Raw genomic sequence first — 16015 nt, forward strand, 5'->3', positions numbered from 1 at the left:
TCTTCATCTGACATAATTAGGAACATAAAATCCAGACATTTGAGATGGGCAGGGCATGTAGCACGTATGGGCGATTCCAGAAATGCGTATAGAGTGTTAGTTGGGAGGCCGGAAGGAAAAAGACCTTTAGGGAGGCCGAGACGTAGATGGGAAGATAATATTAAAATGGATTTGAGGGAGGTGGGATATGATGATAGAGACTGGATTAATCTTGCTCAGGATAGGGACCAATGGCGGGCTTATGTGAGGGCGGCAATGAACCTCCGGGTTCCTTAAGAGCCAGTAAGTAAGTAAGTAAGTAAGTAAGTAAGTAAGTAATAATGAGAAATAAAAGAGATGATAATAGCGAGTATGGCTATAATGTCTTGATAGAAACTAGTAGGGCTGTTGAAGCGATTTATATGACTGTCGGGTTTCGTCACCGTTTTTGAAGCATCTTCCCGTTTACTTCCGATGTTTAAACTCATGTCCGGAAATCCAGCGGTCTGGCATTCAGTTTCTGAGTAAAGCTTAATTAAAGCAAGCGGCGGCGACCTTCCACCTCAATGGCTTGCACGCAGACTCCAGTTCCTCCCTTCACCCTTCACCCTGCACATGATACCAGATCACATCAAAGCGAACAGAGTTTCGTAATAGTTGCATTTCGCGAAGCAATGTCGGCTTCACGTACGTCACAAAGGGGTTTTGTTTGCACTATTTCGATTGATATTTCGTCTGCTTTCTAAGCTGAAGATCCGATTTCAAATCCAGCGAGACCATTCTTTTTTTAATTTGACAGTCCATCAAGCGGCTCTGAATACACTGTAGATTATTGTCTTGTGCATATCTTCAGAATATAGTTTCTAGCAAAAGTGATGTTTTACTCCTGTCCTTATACTTATGTCAAACCCTTTGATGTTTATACAGGGACAATGCCTGTGAAAAAATGAAGTATTTTACTGCAAACCAATCTCTCTATCTTTCTGACTGCGGATTATATAACAATATTTCTGCTATGAAAACTTATTGGAAAATTACATTTTTTGTAGAAGAAAAATTGAAGGGTTGAGAACCATAGCGGGCCAAGCGCCATTTACTAAAACCGTAGAAAACAAGGGTTAAAATGAAGTTATTACCATAATTCAATAGAAACATATAGCAAGTAATATAAAGTATAGCATACACATTAAAACTAAATGATAGTCAATCTTCATTAAACTATGGTATTAACTTTAACCCTTTCTTTCTCCGTTTGTAATAAATGGCGCTTGATCCACTATGGGCCTGAACCCTTCAATTAATTACTCCAGAATGAATGGACTTAGATAAATGAATTTTGGGACAGAGTTAGAAATATCTGAAAGGCTTCTTGTGAAAATATTACTTTTTGTGTAAACTAGTTGTGACACCTCATTCACGCATTAAAATCCAGATTTTTTTCTTTATATTCTTTAGGAAAAATTGCCATTTTCTAAAATTCCCTTGTGTTTGAAATTCGCAGCAAATTTACCCTAGACCGACATTACCACTTACAAAGATGAAATTGTATAATATCAAAATCAGCATTCATTAAGGGATTCCAAAAATATTCATTCGGATCGTCCGTTTCTGAAGTAGAGTTAAAAAGTATCATTTAAGAAATAACAATATTGCGATTGCAGAGGTTAAAAATGAATACAAGCCATTTATAATAAATGGCAATAAAACCAAAATCACAGCAACTTATAGTTGAAGGCCTACTGATAAAAACCCAAAGATCTTACACATGTGATATGACCTAAGATGTTAAAACGTGTATATCTAAATACACTTAAATGACCGCCGAACTATTCCACGACAAAAAGAACACCAATGATAGAAGGAAAACAACACATTTGTTTACTAGTACACACTGTAATACTACAATATCTTCATAATATGGTCTAATACCAACTAAACATGAATTCATTAAAATAATGATACGTTTCTGGCTCTATCTTCGAAACGGATAGATCGAATTAATATTTCTTTTTCTTTTGGTAGAAAGATGCCTTTAAAATGATGTATCTGAAGACAGGGGGTGCAATTTTAAATTTAAAAATGGGGATGAGGGTGAAAGGATAGAACAGAAAATTTAATCAGCAGAGGTTTTGAATTTCCCCCCACGAAAACTAAATCCACGTATTTTTCACGTGCCCTGTATATCTGAAATTATTCAAGATGGGAAGTTTTGAAATGAACATAGAATATAGTAATACTAGTAATAGTATTAATGATAGTAATAATGATAGGCGTAGTAATAGTATACTACTACTAGTAGTAGTAGTAGTAGTAGTAGTAGTAGTAGTAGTAGTAGTAGTAGTAGTAGTAGTAGTAGTAGTAATAATAATAATAATAATAATAATAGCAATAGTAGTAGTAACAACAGCAGTAGCAGTACTACTAGTGCAGTAGTGATAGTAACAGTAGGAGTAGAAATGGTCTAATATCAACTTACCTTGGTAACCAAATGAAATGCAAGATTTACCCTAGTGGTATACAAATTTCACACCCAACCTTGCTTTGGAATCTAAAAACAGATACCGCAATTTCGTGAGCAAACTATAAAATACAGGGTTGCATAAATCTTAATTGCAAGGGTTAAGTGAATTGCTCTGTATGATGACAATAAATAGTAAAGAATTATTAGGGCTCGACTTCGAGAACATTGTTATATTGTGCCATACTTTGTAGACAGAACAGTCAAGTAGAGTAGGATAATATGTTGGACACCTACTTGCATACCAGTACAGGATGGAAATGATATAACTGTGAAGATTGAAGGGGGCAATAGAATACAATAAAATAAATAAAAAACTATTATGCGTTTTTTTTATATTTAGTGGACGGTTAATTAGAAAATTAAGCCGAAAGTCTGAGAAGTTTGACAACAGTGCATCGCCAGATTCCCTACGAATACACTCACTAACTCAGGTCTGTATAGCAGTACTCCGTCCCTTAGTCATTCAGCAGGGTTGCCAGTAGAGTTGAACAACGATCGAGAAAGCAAGACTAACAGCGCCCGCAAAGCCGAAAACCCGCACGACAATGTTGTGTATGTCGCGTCGTTGACGTAAAGACTGATTGTGAGTGTTTCAAGACTTCCAGTCTTCGGGAGTGATCAACTCTCGAACGTCAAGCAGCCTTGAATCGCCACAGTTGTTTATACCTGACTGAAATTTTATAGACTTTGCCAATTGTTATATATGTATAAACAATCAAGTAGCCTATTTGAAACATCGTCTCTACTTTTCAGTGTATAATAATCCGGTCCCCAATCTTTATTGAATTACTAGGCCCTTATTAAAGGACTAGGAATTTTGTTTTCGTATGTTTGAGATCAAGTGTACAATCTCAAGTAAAAAGAAATTAACACTTTATTTAACATTATGTTTTATGTTTCTTAGAAATGCAAATTTATTTGAGAATTGTTTTTTTTCTATTTATATAATCATAGGTAATAACATATAATATAACCACAACATTTTGATAACTGAGATACTGTTCTGTTTTGTCTTCTTGTCTCAAACATTTATAATGCTATTTATTCCAATGACGTATGTTATTCAAAGTTACGAAATCTTTCTACGACGACCAAATGCTATTTCGAGAATGATGAGCGAGACTCGAAGCGCACGAGAGTTACGAAACGAGACTCGAAAGACAAATGCAACGAACACAACAAGCGAGAGCGGCAGTTAGTTTCGTTCATCTCTAGTTGGCAGACTTCCTAATTGTAGGAAATAAAGATACGTGTTGATATCTTTATTTAATTTCCAAGAAAACCGTCCATTTTATTTAAAAACTGCAAGGGGATAAATCATTTCTTAATTTCTTTAATGACAAGAGTAAAAATCTGGATCGTGCGGATAGTAGCTAACGAGTAAAACAGTGTTAATGTTTAGGGTAAAATAATATTATTTTTAGAAAAGCATTCATTTGGGATTAATATGGTATTACAGTGGAATATTTTGTTACACTCTATTCAAGAAATAAGCTGTTAAAATCTGCACAGTTATATTACTTCTATCCTGTATTCTTAAATGTCTTCCAAATGCGAAAGTAGGTTCAGCATTTGAATCTTCAACAAAACGGTCACTTTCTCTGCACAAACCCAGGGCAGTGTCAAGATACTATTAAAAGCGATATGAACAATCCAAATGAAACCTCTCGTTACAGAAAAGTTCGTTTCCTTGCGGGGTGAATCGTTGTCACAGGAGTACAGTCACACCGCAGTGGCATTCAACTGGGAGAGTGCTGATGCGGACGACGACTTCATGATGTGGTGCGACGCCGGATTCTTGCACCTGGTGTAGTTGTTGTTCTTGTTGATCTTGAGGACGGCAGCGGCTGACGCCGAGTTGTGACGCTGGAGGTTGGACGCGGGCGCCATGACGCTGCCGTTCATCCTGCAGCTGAAGCTGCTGCTGAAGTCATTGTTGTAGCGCAGTGGCTTGCAGCAGGACCGGCTCGTCAGGATGGCCTTAAAACCGATGCGGAACTTCCTGTTGAAGAAGGCGTACAGGAGAGGGTTGACGCAGGAGTTGGACGCCCCCAGCCACTGGGCGATGGGCAGGAGGGCGTGGATGGCCGCTTCCTCAGTCTCCGAAGAGAAGGGCCCGCCGAACTTGACGCGGGTGAACAGAACATACAGGGGCAGCCACGACAAAGCGAACGACACTACGACGACCAGCAACATCTTGATCACTTTCACTTTGGACCGATGGATCATGACATCCATGACGCCTCCAGGGGGGTGGGGCTCTCCGGGCAGGGTGCGCCTGCACACCCTCCTCCAGATCAGCAAGTAGCACACCGAGATCAGGGTCAGCGGGAACAGGTAGCACATGACGAGATGTGCCACCACGAAGTAAATGTTACCGCTGTCTTGACTAGGCCACGACTCCGTGCAGATCTGGAAAAATAAACACAGCCATGTACTGATCAACACAGAAAAGAATGAACTCGTAAGCAGTGCGGCAAGAAATAAAAATTTTGCCACGTATGTAGCTGAAGTTCTTCCATACAGAAGACAAAATGTACCTATGAAAATGCAAAAAGAAAGAATTGAGGACCGTTTTTGCAAAACTCGCTAACTGCAAAATTCGCAAAATTGAGATTTTGATGGATTCGTTAACATAAAGCAGGCCACTACACGATGTTAAAGTTATCTTAGTAAAATTGAATTATTTATCTTCATTATAGTGTGTCAAAGTGTGATGGTTGCACCTATAATCTACTTGTCTCCATTCGTTTTTCGTCTCTCCTGTAAAATTTAGTTTTTTTTTTTTTTTCAGTTAGCAAGTTTTGCAGAAACGGTCCTCAATTGGAAACCTCATTGATTGCCCCATCAACACCACCTGGACCCTGGCTCAGGAATGGGCATAATGGAGGGGTTGTAAATGTGATCCAGTTCACTTCTTCCGCAATATTTCGGACGTGTTTACATCACATGAACTTGACTTCTCTTTCACTTACGGTTGTACAAATCTAATGCAGCATGGCATTACATAAAACATTTCAAATCAAATTAAATACCGTAAACTGGGGTTACTTTGAACACACAGGAAACTTTGAACATTTTTTCAGAAAATCATATTTAGGTTTCTAGATGGTACACTTGTTAGATCGAGGTAAATTTGGTGTGAGAATGATTTTTATGATAATTTACCTCCATCTATAACAAGTGCAGCATGTAGAAGCCTAAATATGATTTTCTGAAAAAATGTTCAAAGTTTCCTCTGTGTTCAAAGTAACCCCAGTTTACGGTACGTAATATAGGCAGTCATATGGACACTATGGCTTAGCACTCATTATAAATATAATCACTTATAAGCTCTAGATCGCCTATGGTCAGAACGAACATAGGATGAATACTATTACTACATAAACATAAAAGCAGTTACGACATGAAAGGTTGTTAGACATTAGGTTCATTTTAGAAAAAAAATTGTTCGCAGACATAAATGGATTCAAAGATTGCCAGCATCTTAGAGCTGCGAAAGGTGTTATTTTCAATGCCGGCTACCTAACTTCCAGGCAGATGGACAGCATGTTGACATTGGATAGCGAGAGAATGGGTCATCGCGGACACCATGTTCCTATGCAAAACATAATCACCTAGGCACAACCTATCACCACGAAAAAATTCGGCACTTGCATTTCTGAAACAATCTGTACTGTTAATTTGTATAAGCTCACAGCAGATATTTAAATCGTAAAAGTTATAAATAATAGGTTAATTAGTAAAGAGCAACGTTTAAATAGTAATTCACTTTAAAAAACCTAAAACTAGCTGTAAGCTTACTGCTCAGTGCAAATCATTGCTTACCTATGTGGCCATCTTGTTTCAATGCTCAAACCTTCTGTCTACTACAGGGACATCATTTTATTTTTACTTCAATTTTTATTGTACCTGCGTTTTTTAATGTACTTCACTCCCACCCCTTCTACTAAGGAAGTTCCAACTCCACACAGACCCAAGACCGCAGATAGTAAGCAGTACTGAGTTACTGAGTATAGTACGTTCCAGAAATATGTTCGCGTTTTCCAGTGACGAAAGAGCTTTCAATATTGAATCATATTTTCGCACAAGTACTGTCCGTTTGCCTACGTCGCATCCCGATTTCCCCCACCTGCTTCTGCTCGCCCCTCTGTAATAGCTGGGCTGTCTTAGCTCTTTTCTGAAAACATTAATTTCTCTTAGGCATTGGACGTTTACGTAATATTATACAGCTGTTTAATTTAACTGAAATAAAAGGGCCTCGTTAAGTAATTAACTGTCACGTGATTTCCTCCCTTTCTACAATCCTGCGGCATAACCACTTGGACGGACAGTAGATAGCATGTCTGAGTAATTTTATATTTTCGGGTCGGGCAGAAGTGAAGATTGAATTCACAGTACGTTGAGTAGGTACAGAATTATTTCAACATGAGTTACTAGTACGAAGGACGAAACTGGCAATTGGAATTAGATGCAATAGTCTATAGTGCGATAATATGCACAAAAGAACTGAAGCCTGTATCGAAATGAACGGCCACCATTTTCAAAATTGTGTTTAAATATTCATATTATGATTATTTTTCAATTTAACTTCTTTCTCTATATTGTACGCTGTGTTGTAGACAGTATACACTGCATAATGAATACGTTCGCATGGATAACTCAGTTCGTGAGTAAAAACACTTATTCTTAATACAGTACTGTACTTTGATTAAAGAAAAACCTAATGAAAATTATCAAATTCAAAATCGCAATATTTCCTAGTGTACGTAAATGGATGAACTACTTTTCTTCCATCCTATACCTAGTAGAGTGATTTGTGTTTTACGCCACTATCATCGAACTCCAGTCTTGGAGGGGGGAGCAAGCGGTGTTTCCGGTTCTCTAAAGGTATAGACAGGTTAATATTAAAAATGTTAGTAAAAATAAAATGATGTCCCTGTATAAGTGTTATTGGCCTAACACAGTGATATATTTTTTTACCTTAAATATTATAATATTTGAAGTGACTTTTGAATAACCAGATATTTCACACCAGAGTTGTTAAAATGTTGATATAGAGTTGGTTTAGGAAATTTCACGTGCAAACTAGTTTTTACAAATTGCATGGGAATGTAAACTATACTTGAACTGTGCTTACGGAACACGGGAGCTAGTCTCGAAGAAGCATTATGACCCTACTCGTATTATGACACAGAGAACAGATTGCTGCCTCAGGATGCATCTCTAGAGTTCTCAATCATATCATCTACATCTTACGGTACCTAATTTTCTTCTTAAGGCTTTGCCTTTATAATATTATATAACATCTTATTGATACGGTAGCAGTTTGAAGTTCATACTGTTTCCTGAGATGATATCTGGTTTCCTTAATCGTATAACAAGCAAATCATTTGTAGTTACTCCATAGCTCGGCTTATATAGACCTTGAAGTGCAAGAATCTCAAGGCTCATTAGAGATCAGTTGGTTGAATAATAATAATAATAATAATAATAATAATAATAATAATAATAATAATAATAATAATAATACAACACTTACTTACAAACCCGGAGGTTCATTACCACCCTCATATAAGCCCGCCATCGGTCCCTATCCTGTGCAAGATTAATCCAGTCTCTATCATCATATCTCACCTCCCTCAAATCCATTTTAATATTACCACCCATCTACGTCTCGGCCTCTTCAAAGGTCTTTTTTTCTCCGGTCTCTCAACTAACACCCTATATGCATTTCTGGATTGGCCCATACGTGCTACATGCCCTGCCCATCTCAGACGTCTGGATATAATGTTCCTAATTATGTCAGGTGAAAAATACAATGCGTGCAGTTCTGCGTTGTGTAACTTTCTCCATTCTCCTGTAACTTCATCCCTCTTAGTCCCAAATATTTTCCTAAGAACCTTATTCTCAAACACCCTTAATCTCTGTTCTTCTCTCAAAGTGAGAGTCCAAATTTCACAACCATAAAGAACAACCGGTAATATAATTACTGTTTTACAAATTCTAACTTTCAGATTTTTTGACAGCACACTAGAAGACAAAAGCTTCTCAACCGAATAATAACAGGCATTTCCCAATTTTGTCTGCGTTTAATTTCCTCCCAAGTGTCATTTATATTTGTTACTGTTGTTCCAAGATATTTGAATTTTTCCACCTCTTTGAAAGATAAATCTTCAATTTTTATGTTTCCATTTCGTACAATATTCTGGTCACGAGACATAATTGTATACAATAATAATAATAATAATAATAATAATAATAATAATAATAATAATAATAATAATAATGATAATAATATAATAGTATAATAATAGTCATAATACTTTATAGCCAGAACAAAGATAAATATTTCTTTTTTTATATGAAACACTCTAGCAACCCCAGAAAGAGTAAGTTACATACTCGTGCTCAGGGAGCATTCCACATAATGTTAAGACATTTTATTAAATAACAGAGTAAAACGTAAAAATAAGAAAAAAGAAAAAAAAAACACAGATATCACAATAATTGAACTTTAAATTTTCTCTGCAAACAGCAATTTTTAATTGATTTTTTGAAATAAGGAACATTAGCAAATTGTATGTTTGGGAATTGACCTATTATCTTGTTATGAAACCTTGGACCGAAGTTGCTACTGTGATTATTTGCTACAGTTGTGGTACATTTAGGTACTGTCAATGTTGTCTGATCTTTTGGTTTTATATTTATGTGAATATACATTAAATATGTACGAAATTCAATAATACGTACATTGTTATAAATTAAATGCGATATCTGTTCTCTCACCTGGAGGTCACTGCCGTCCTCGAGGGGGTGCAGGCCGAAAAAAATGGCCCACGGCAACGTGATGATGAGCGAGAAGGTCCAAATGATGACCACCACAACACGGCAGGCACGTGACGTCATCTGCCACTTTAGGGGGTAGCAGATAGCGAGGCAGCGCTCCACGGAGATGGCGACCAGCGTGTTGATGGACGCGCTGACGGACACGCCCTGCAGGTAGGGCACGGTCTTGCAGATCACCCAGCCCATGATCCACGCTGTGGAAAAGGTGGTATTTATTTGCAACATCATCATGTCACAGTCGTCGCAATTATCATCGCCGTATTAATTAATCTCCGTCATAATGTATTTATTTATTTAATCTGATGGAGTTATGGGCATCAGGCCTTCTCTACCACACCACCAGAATACAAACAGTCATATACAAAAAGAAAAACAAATGCAGAGAGAAGAAATACAGTGTTACTATAAATTATCTTTCCGATTAGAAACTTGAATAATTATCGTTAGGAGACACTTAGAAACATGATATTGGTATCAATGGAAAGAGAAACTCAAATATTTTTGTTATATTGGTGAACCTGTCGTATATTTATTAATTTCGTTGCTAGGAGACGATACCAAGTTCATGTTTTCTAATGTTTGCTAATTTAAGAATAGCACATGTGATTTAACCGAATGGATAACAAAAAATATTTGAGTTTCTCTTTCCATTGATACCAATATCATGTTTCTAAGTATCTCCTAACGATAATTATTCAAGTTTGTAATCGGAAAGATCATTTGTAGTAACACTGTAAATAAGAAATAGGAATAAAGTTGCAAATACAAATGCAAAAATGCAAATCACAATGGGAACAAAAAGTACTAATGCAATATATTCACTGCCTAATATATTAGCGATTAAATTTCTAAACATATAAAAATAAGTAACTGATTGTACAAATATGAAGAGAAGCCAAACAGTAACAATTTGGAAGATTTGCAATAAGTTAGAATACTCAGTTTACGCATTGCACTCTACGCAGTAAAAAGATGTTTAATAAGTTTGTTTTCGAATAGGCCTACTGTTAAATTCCGACAGTTTCTGATGTCATTGGGTAGAGTATTCCACAATCGCGATAGCGAGTCAGTGTATGATGATTAATAATACTATGGGGCCATATTCATAAACATTCTTAGCGCGGGCTTCCGGTGGATGATCAGCGAACTAACTTTTTCGTATTCATAAACCAGTGTTAGCAGTATGATATGATATGAATCCTGTACAAGTAATCAGTCGATAGCCGGGGCTAGTTTAGCACGCTCGTAGCGCGGGCTAGCGAAATGTCTCTGCATAGCACCCATGATGTCTTATATGTTGGTATGGCTAGTATGCGGCTATTTGTGTGTGTATGTGTGTGCGTGCGTGGAGAGAGAGACTGTGATACGATAATAGATAACTGAAGCGGAAGGTAAGGTAGTTAAGTGTAGAAGTGTGAAGGACTTGGAAAAGGAGAACAAGGGAATGAAAATTTCTACGTTCATTAAGCCGTAGCAAGTTTAGAGTTTGAAAGGATGGGGCAATGTGATCAGCGCAACGGACATCGCAGACGAAGCGAACACAAGAATTATGAACACGTTGTAATATTTGCGACTGGTTGACATTGAGGTCAGTCAGTAGAAAATCACAATAATCAAAGTGGGGCATTACTACTGTTTTCACTAAAATTTTGGAATGCTATTTGAATGGATTATTTATGAAAGGGCCTAAGTCTTGAATACTTAATTGTTAGCAATTTAAGAAAAACTGCTTACTGGCCGAAATTTTGAAATTAAGGCTCAAATAAAAATTGTATCATAAATTCTACTAAGCATTAGAGTGTGAAACTTAGTCCTCTTCATATCTAAATCGATGTATCTACACCCAAAAAGCAGTTATTACATTACAAACTCATTTTCACAAAATTAACGACTTAGGCCCTTTCATAAATAACCTATTCATTTAAGGAAAGTAGTTTGGAAAGCACTTTATTGATAATGTATGTTACTTGAGTGTTTCAGTTAAATGCGTATCGAAGTAAACTCCAAGGTCTTTAACACAGGAAGCAAAAGGGATTATTGTGTCGTTTAATTTGACTGGAAGAGGAGGAGTAATGTTGCATAATAGACGTTGATATCTCACTAGGTTTGCTTGTGATTTTCCTGGATTGAGATTCAATCCTAACTTTCTGGTCCATGCATATATAGATTCAAGGTCCTCATTAAGATTGCGTATTGCGTCATTGAGTGAGTCAGGGGTTGTATTGATATGAAAAGTCCACTGCAAGAATGATGGATGTCACTTTCTTGTCGAAAATGAACAAAGACTGTCAATGCATTGCTTAAGACATATAGAATGTACATAGAGAGTTATATGGCATTAACACTGATAGTCATTGTCCAGTAATGATCGGAAAATCACAGTTAAGCTTTGAGCGCTAAGCATTTCAAACTTTCATTTGCTTCTCCTGCAAAATGTATTCCAAATGACATCCATCATTCTTGTAGTAGACTCTTCATATAGATTTGTAAGTCGACTGCGTAAAGGTGATTTTACATGTTGTAGGGTTGAGGGAATGTCATTTACGTAAACAGTGAAGAATAATGGTGTTGGCACAGTTCCTGAGGGACTGAAGAGACAATGGTACGCCGAGAAAATTGTCGATATCGCAAACTTGATCACAGTACTTTGAATGCATTTTTGAGTGCCAATAAGTCAAGTGTATTCAAATGAAAAGCATGAACAGTTCTTTATATCAAGAAACGAATTTTAGTAAAGATCTTTGTTATTGATGTTCCAAAAATAGAATACAATGCATTAGACCCCCATTGATTTCTGCACCTTTCGCTGACTGATACTGAACTGTGACGCAATCAATAAGTGACAAACATGGGACAGTTCATGTTTCTGCCACTGCTTTAACCTCACTGTTATCATTTATAGAGGAGCGGCGGTCAGACAATGACGAGGCTGTGCGTTTCACTGGAACGTAAGTGAACCCAGCAAAGAGCTACAGAATGTGATTCCCTCTGGAAGACAGCGTGCCCACTGAAACTCAATACGTTTGACGTCACTAAAAGGCTTCGTTACTGCGTGTAGCCTGTCGAAAGTTGTAACATTCACTCGTCATATCAAACTAATACATTTCTGTGCTGTGGATATGTTTGCCTTGTGGCTGTGGCAATGCCACACGTTACCCGACTCGCAAAGCAAATACAGTCTCTGTGAAAATATTAAAATATGTATGGCTAGGCAAGGAACCTTCAGTTGTTTAAATATACACGTAAGGTAACTTGTACTTGAACGCATGGGAAATATCATTATAGAGTCGCTAATATTTAAACTCCAGTTACGGTACACAAAAAGTTGCAGACATAACTTTATGTAAATTTTACAGCGTTATAATGCAAAAATTTGGACTATTTTAAAGTGCGAGACGTAACTTTAACAGTCACATGTTTTCCCTCACTCCTATTATTAGGTTGATGTGTAAGTTTGTAGCGTTTTCAATCGCCATAACAACACTGAGTTGTTAGAATATTGTTTATGTTTTTTGTTATTTGCAGTTAGTTGGAGTGTTTTGCTTACCTTAAGGGATTAATATTTGAGACGAAAATTCGCTCCGGCGCTGGGGATCGAACCCGGGTCCTTGGTTCTAGTACCAAGCGCTCTGACCACTGAGCTACGCCGAATTTCCATCGCACCTCCTCGTACTCATCCTCTTTCACAATAGCCCTGCCAAGACTCTGGAATTCTTTACCTGGTAGCATCAGAGACTGTCGAAATAAAATTGAATTCAAACGCAAACTTACTAGGCACTTGGTCAGTAATTAAGACTCGTTCAGACATGGTTTCTTGTAAATAGTTCTCTTAATCTATCACAAAATATTTCAATATCAGGTAATAGATTTTTGTTATTGTAGGTTTAATTTGTAATTCAGTAAATACAAAAATATTCTTTGTTCTTAACTTCTATGATAAAATGTCTAGCTTTCATTAATCAGGTAATCTTGTCGTACTTTAATTTTTATTGTAATTGTAATTGTAAATTTAATGTTAATTGTAATTTTATTGTTCATATTATAGTTGTAATCCCCTGGTAGAGAGGCAGAGAAGGCCTGACGGCCTTATCTATACCAGGTTAAATAAATACTACTACTACTACTTTCACAATAGCCCTGCCAAGACTCTGGAATTCTTTACCTGCTAGCATCAGGAACTGTCGAAATAAAATTGAATTCAAACGCAAACTTATTAGGCACTTGGTCAGTAATTAAGACTCGTTCAGACATGGTTTCTTGTAAATACTGTAGTTCTCTTAATCTATCACAAAATATTTCAATATCCGGTAATTTCATCACTATAGAATTTTGTTATTCTAGGTTTAATTTGTAATTCAGTAAATACAAAATTATTCTTTGTTCTTAACTTCTATGATAAAATGTCTAGCGTTCATTAATTAGGTAATCTTGTCGTACTTTAATTTTTATTGTAATTGTAATTGTAAATTTAATATTAATTGTAATTTTATTCTTCATATTATAGTTGTAATCCCCTGGTAGAGAGGCAGAGAAGGCCTGACGGCCTTATCTCTACCAGGGTAAATAAATAAATACTACTAATACTACTACTCATTCAATCAACAGCACCGGATCGAACTCTCCTCCTACAGTGTTTCCCTTTTATGGCCTGACTCCAAGTTGGGTATATATGTTGACTTGAAATAAAAAACGTCAACGTATATGCCCAACTTGGAGTCAGGCCACAAAAGGGAAACACTATAGAAGGAGAGATCGATCCGGTGCTGTTGATTGAATTCGGCATAGTTCAGTGGTCAGAGCGTTTGGTACGTAGAACCAAGGACCCGGGTTCCATCCCCGGAGCCGGAGCGAATTTTTCTCCTGAAATATTAATTGTCACTATGGCAGATATTATTCTGTTGGGCCAATTAATAACGTCTTTAGTAAATTACCTTAAGCGGGTGATAAGTAAAATTTCTGTTTTTTACATTTTTCAAGCCACGTCCTTGATTTTTTGTAGGCTTAAATATAATTACGCTGTGATAAATAATGACGTGGTGAAGTTTAATTTCTGTGAGACAATTAGTTTCCGAGTTAACAAAAATATTTTAAAAAATTTGCATATTTCGAAATGAATTCTGTCGCTCAATTTTTTAGTAAAATGTTTGACAATTTTTTTTTGCAAGACCAGTGGCATACTTAGAAAAGCATCACGCATTAGTTTTCCTATACAGTATCTTTACTAATTTTTATAACAACTTACAAATGGCTTTTAAGGAACCCGAAGGTTCATTGCCGCCTTCACATAAGCCCGCCATCGCTCCTTATCCTGTGCAAGATTAATCCAGTCTCTATCATCATATCCCACCTCCCTCAAATCCATTTTAATATTATCTTCCCATCTACGTCTCGGCCTTCCCAAAGGTCTTTTTCCCTTCGGTCTCCCAACTAACACTCTATATGCATTTCTGCATTTTTATAACCACTGCATACCTAAAATGAGAAATTTTCCATTGCCATTATAAACATTTAATTTTTTATTTAAAAAGTACTCATTTATTTTGTTGACCATAGTGCAAAGAACATGCAGTAGTTTAAACATTTCATGTTGCTAGCATCAAAATTGTAAGAGCCTTTACACTTCGAACCTGACGAAATGTGCTGAAAAAAAAAGTGTGAGAAAACAGCTTGTAAAATCTGCATGAAATTTAAGTTCAAGGGTGCAGTCATTTATATATTGCGTAATTTTTATGCTTTTGAGTGAAGTAAGGGGAAGTATGGTAAGGTGAAATAATGTAAGATAAGGTGGAGTAGCACCGCCTTTGTAGCTCAGTCGGCAGAACTCTGGCTTACGATAATTGCGGACCCATATTCGGATCCAGGTTACGGTGAAGCCAGGGTTTCCTCGGGGTTCTTCCTCTATCATTCTACTCTCACTATCCATTCCGCTACACTACCGAGAGTAATAACTAAGTAATAACACCTTTTGTTTGGTTAAACTAAGACATATTTCAGAGATTCCTCTCAGATTGGAGCATGTAAGTTACTGCAAGACAAATATGGTTTTTTATTTATTTCAGTAGGTTATTTTACGGCACTTTATCAACATCGACAAGTATCGTAAAAGGTGAAAGGAAGTCTCTTACTACGTCACTGGCTATAGGGTGGAAAATCTGAACTTGAAGATTTCAGAAGACTTTTCCTCGGCTAGTCCTGCTGCCTCTTGTAATGAAGCAACTTCGCGTCTGACACGCGATACGGTTCTGGTCGCAGCTGCGACGTCTTTGCTCTCGACTTTTGTTTCAGTTTACTAGTTTCCTTAATTACTAGCATTGTGAATTCCTCTTGTTACCAATAACTAGACCATGAGCCATGCATCTTGCTGCTGGTTTTACGACCATATCACAAAGTCTTTACAGTCCAGGGATGGGGAAGAGAACCTCACAGAACGCACTTGCACTCGTCAGAGTTAACAGTGCTGGATCGCCTGCATCATGAGTCCACGCAGGAGCCCTGTGTTTAATTCTGAACGAGAGGAGAAATATTTTTGTATACCAGAAGACGGGAATAGTTGTTTTTAAGTGTGTGAAACAATTTTTTAGTACACATCACATTATAACGTGTGAAGAAATTTTACGAACATTTTTATTGATGATTTTGGTACCGACGAATTATCCTGGGAGGCCT

The 16015-nt window shown here is 36.9% G+C and overlaps 1 protein-coding gene across 1 annotated transcript in view; it reads right to left on the reverse strand.

Moving 5' to 3' along the window:
• Positions 1-3843: 3843 nt before the first annotated feature.
• The window catches only part of LOC138716225 (neuropeptide SIFamide receptor-like), a 238963-nt gene continuing 226791 nt past the window's right edge, over positions 3844-16015 (reverse strand). Inside the window, exons 3-4 of the mRNA XM_069849066.1 lie at positions 9290-9543; positions 3844-4912 (exon numbers count right to left, since the gene is read on the reverse strand). Of these exons, the coding sequence (XP_069705167.1) occupies positions 4223-4912; positions 9290-9543 (944 nt within the window). The 3' untranslated portion in view covers positions 3844-4222. The remainder of the gene's footprint in view (positions 4913-9289; positions 9544-16015) is intronic.

This window comes from Periplaneta americana, chromosome 16, assembly GCF_040183065.1.
Source record: "Periplaneta americana isolate PAMFEO1 chromosome 16, P.americana_PAMFEO1_priV1, whole genome shotgun sequence".
Lineage (NCBI taxonomy): Eukaryota > Metazoa > Arthropoda > Insecta > Blattodea > Blattidae > Periplaneta > Periplaneta americana.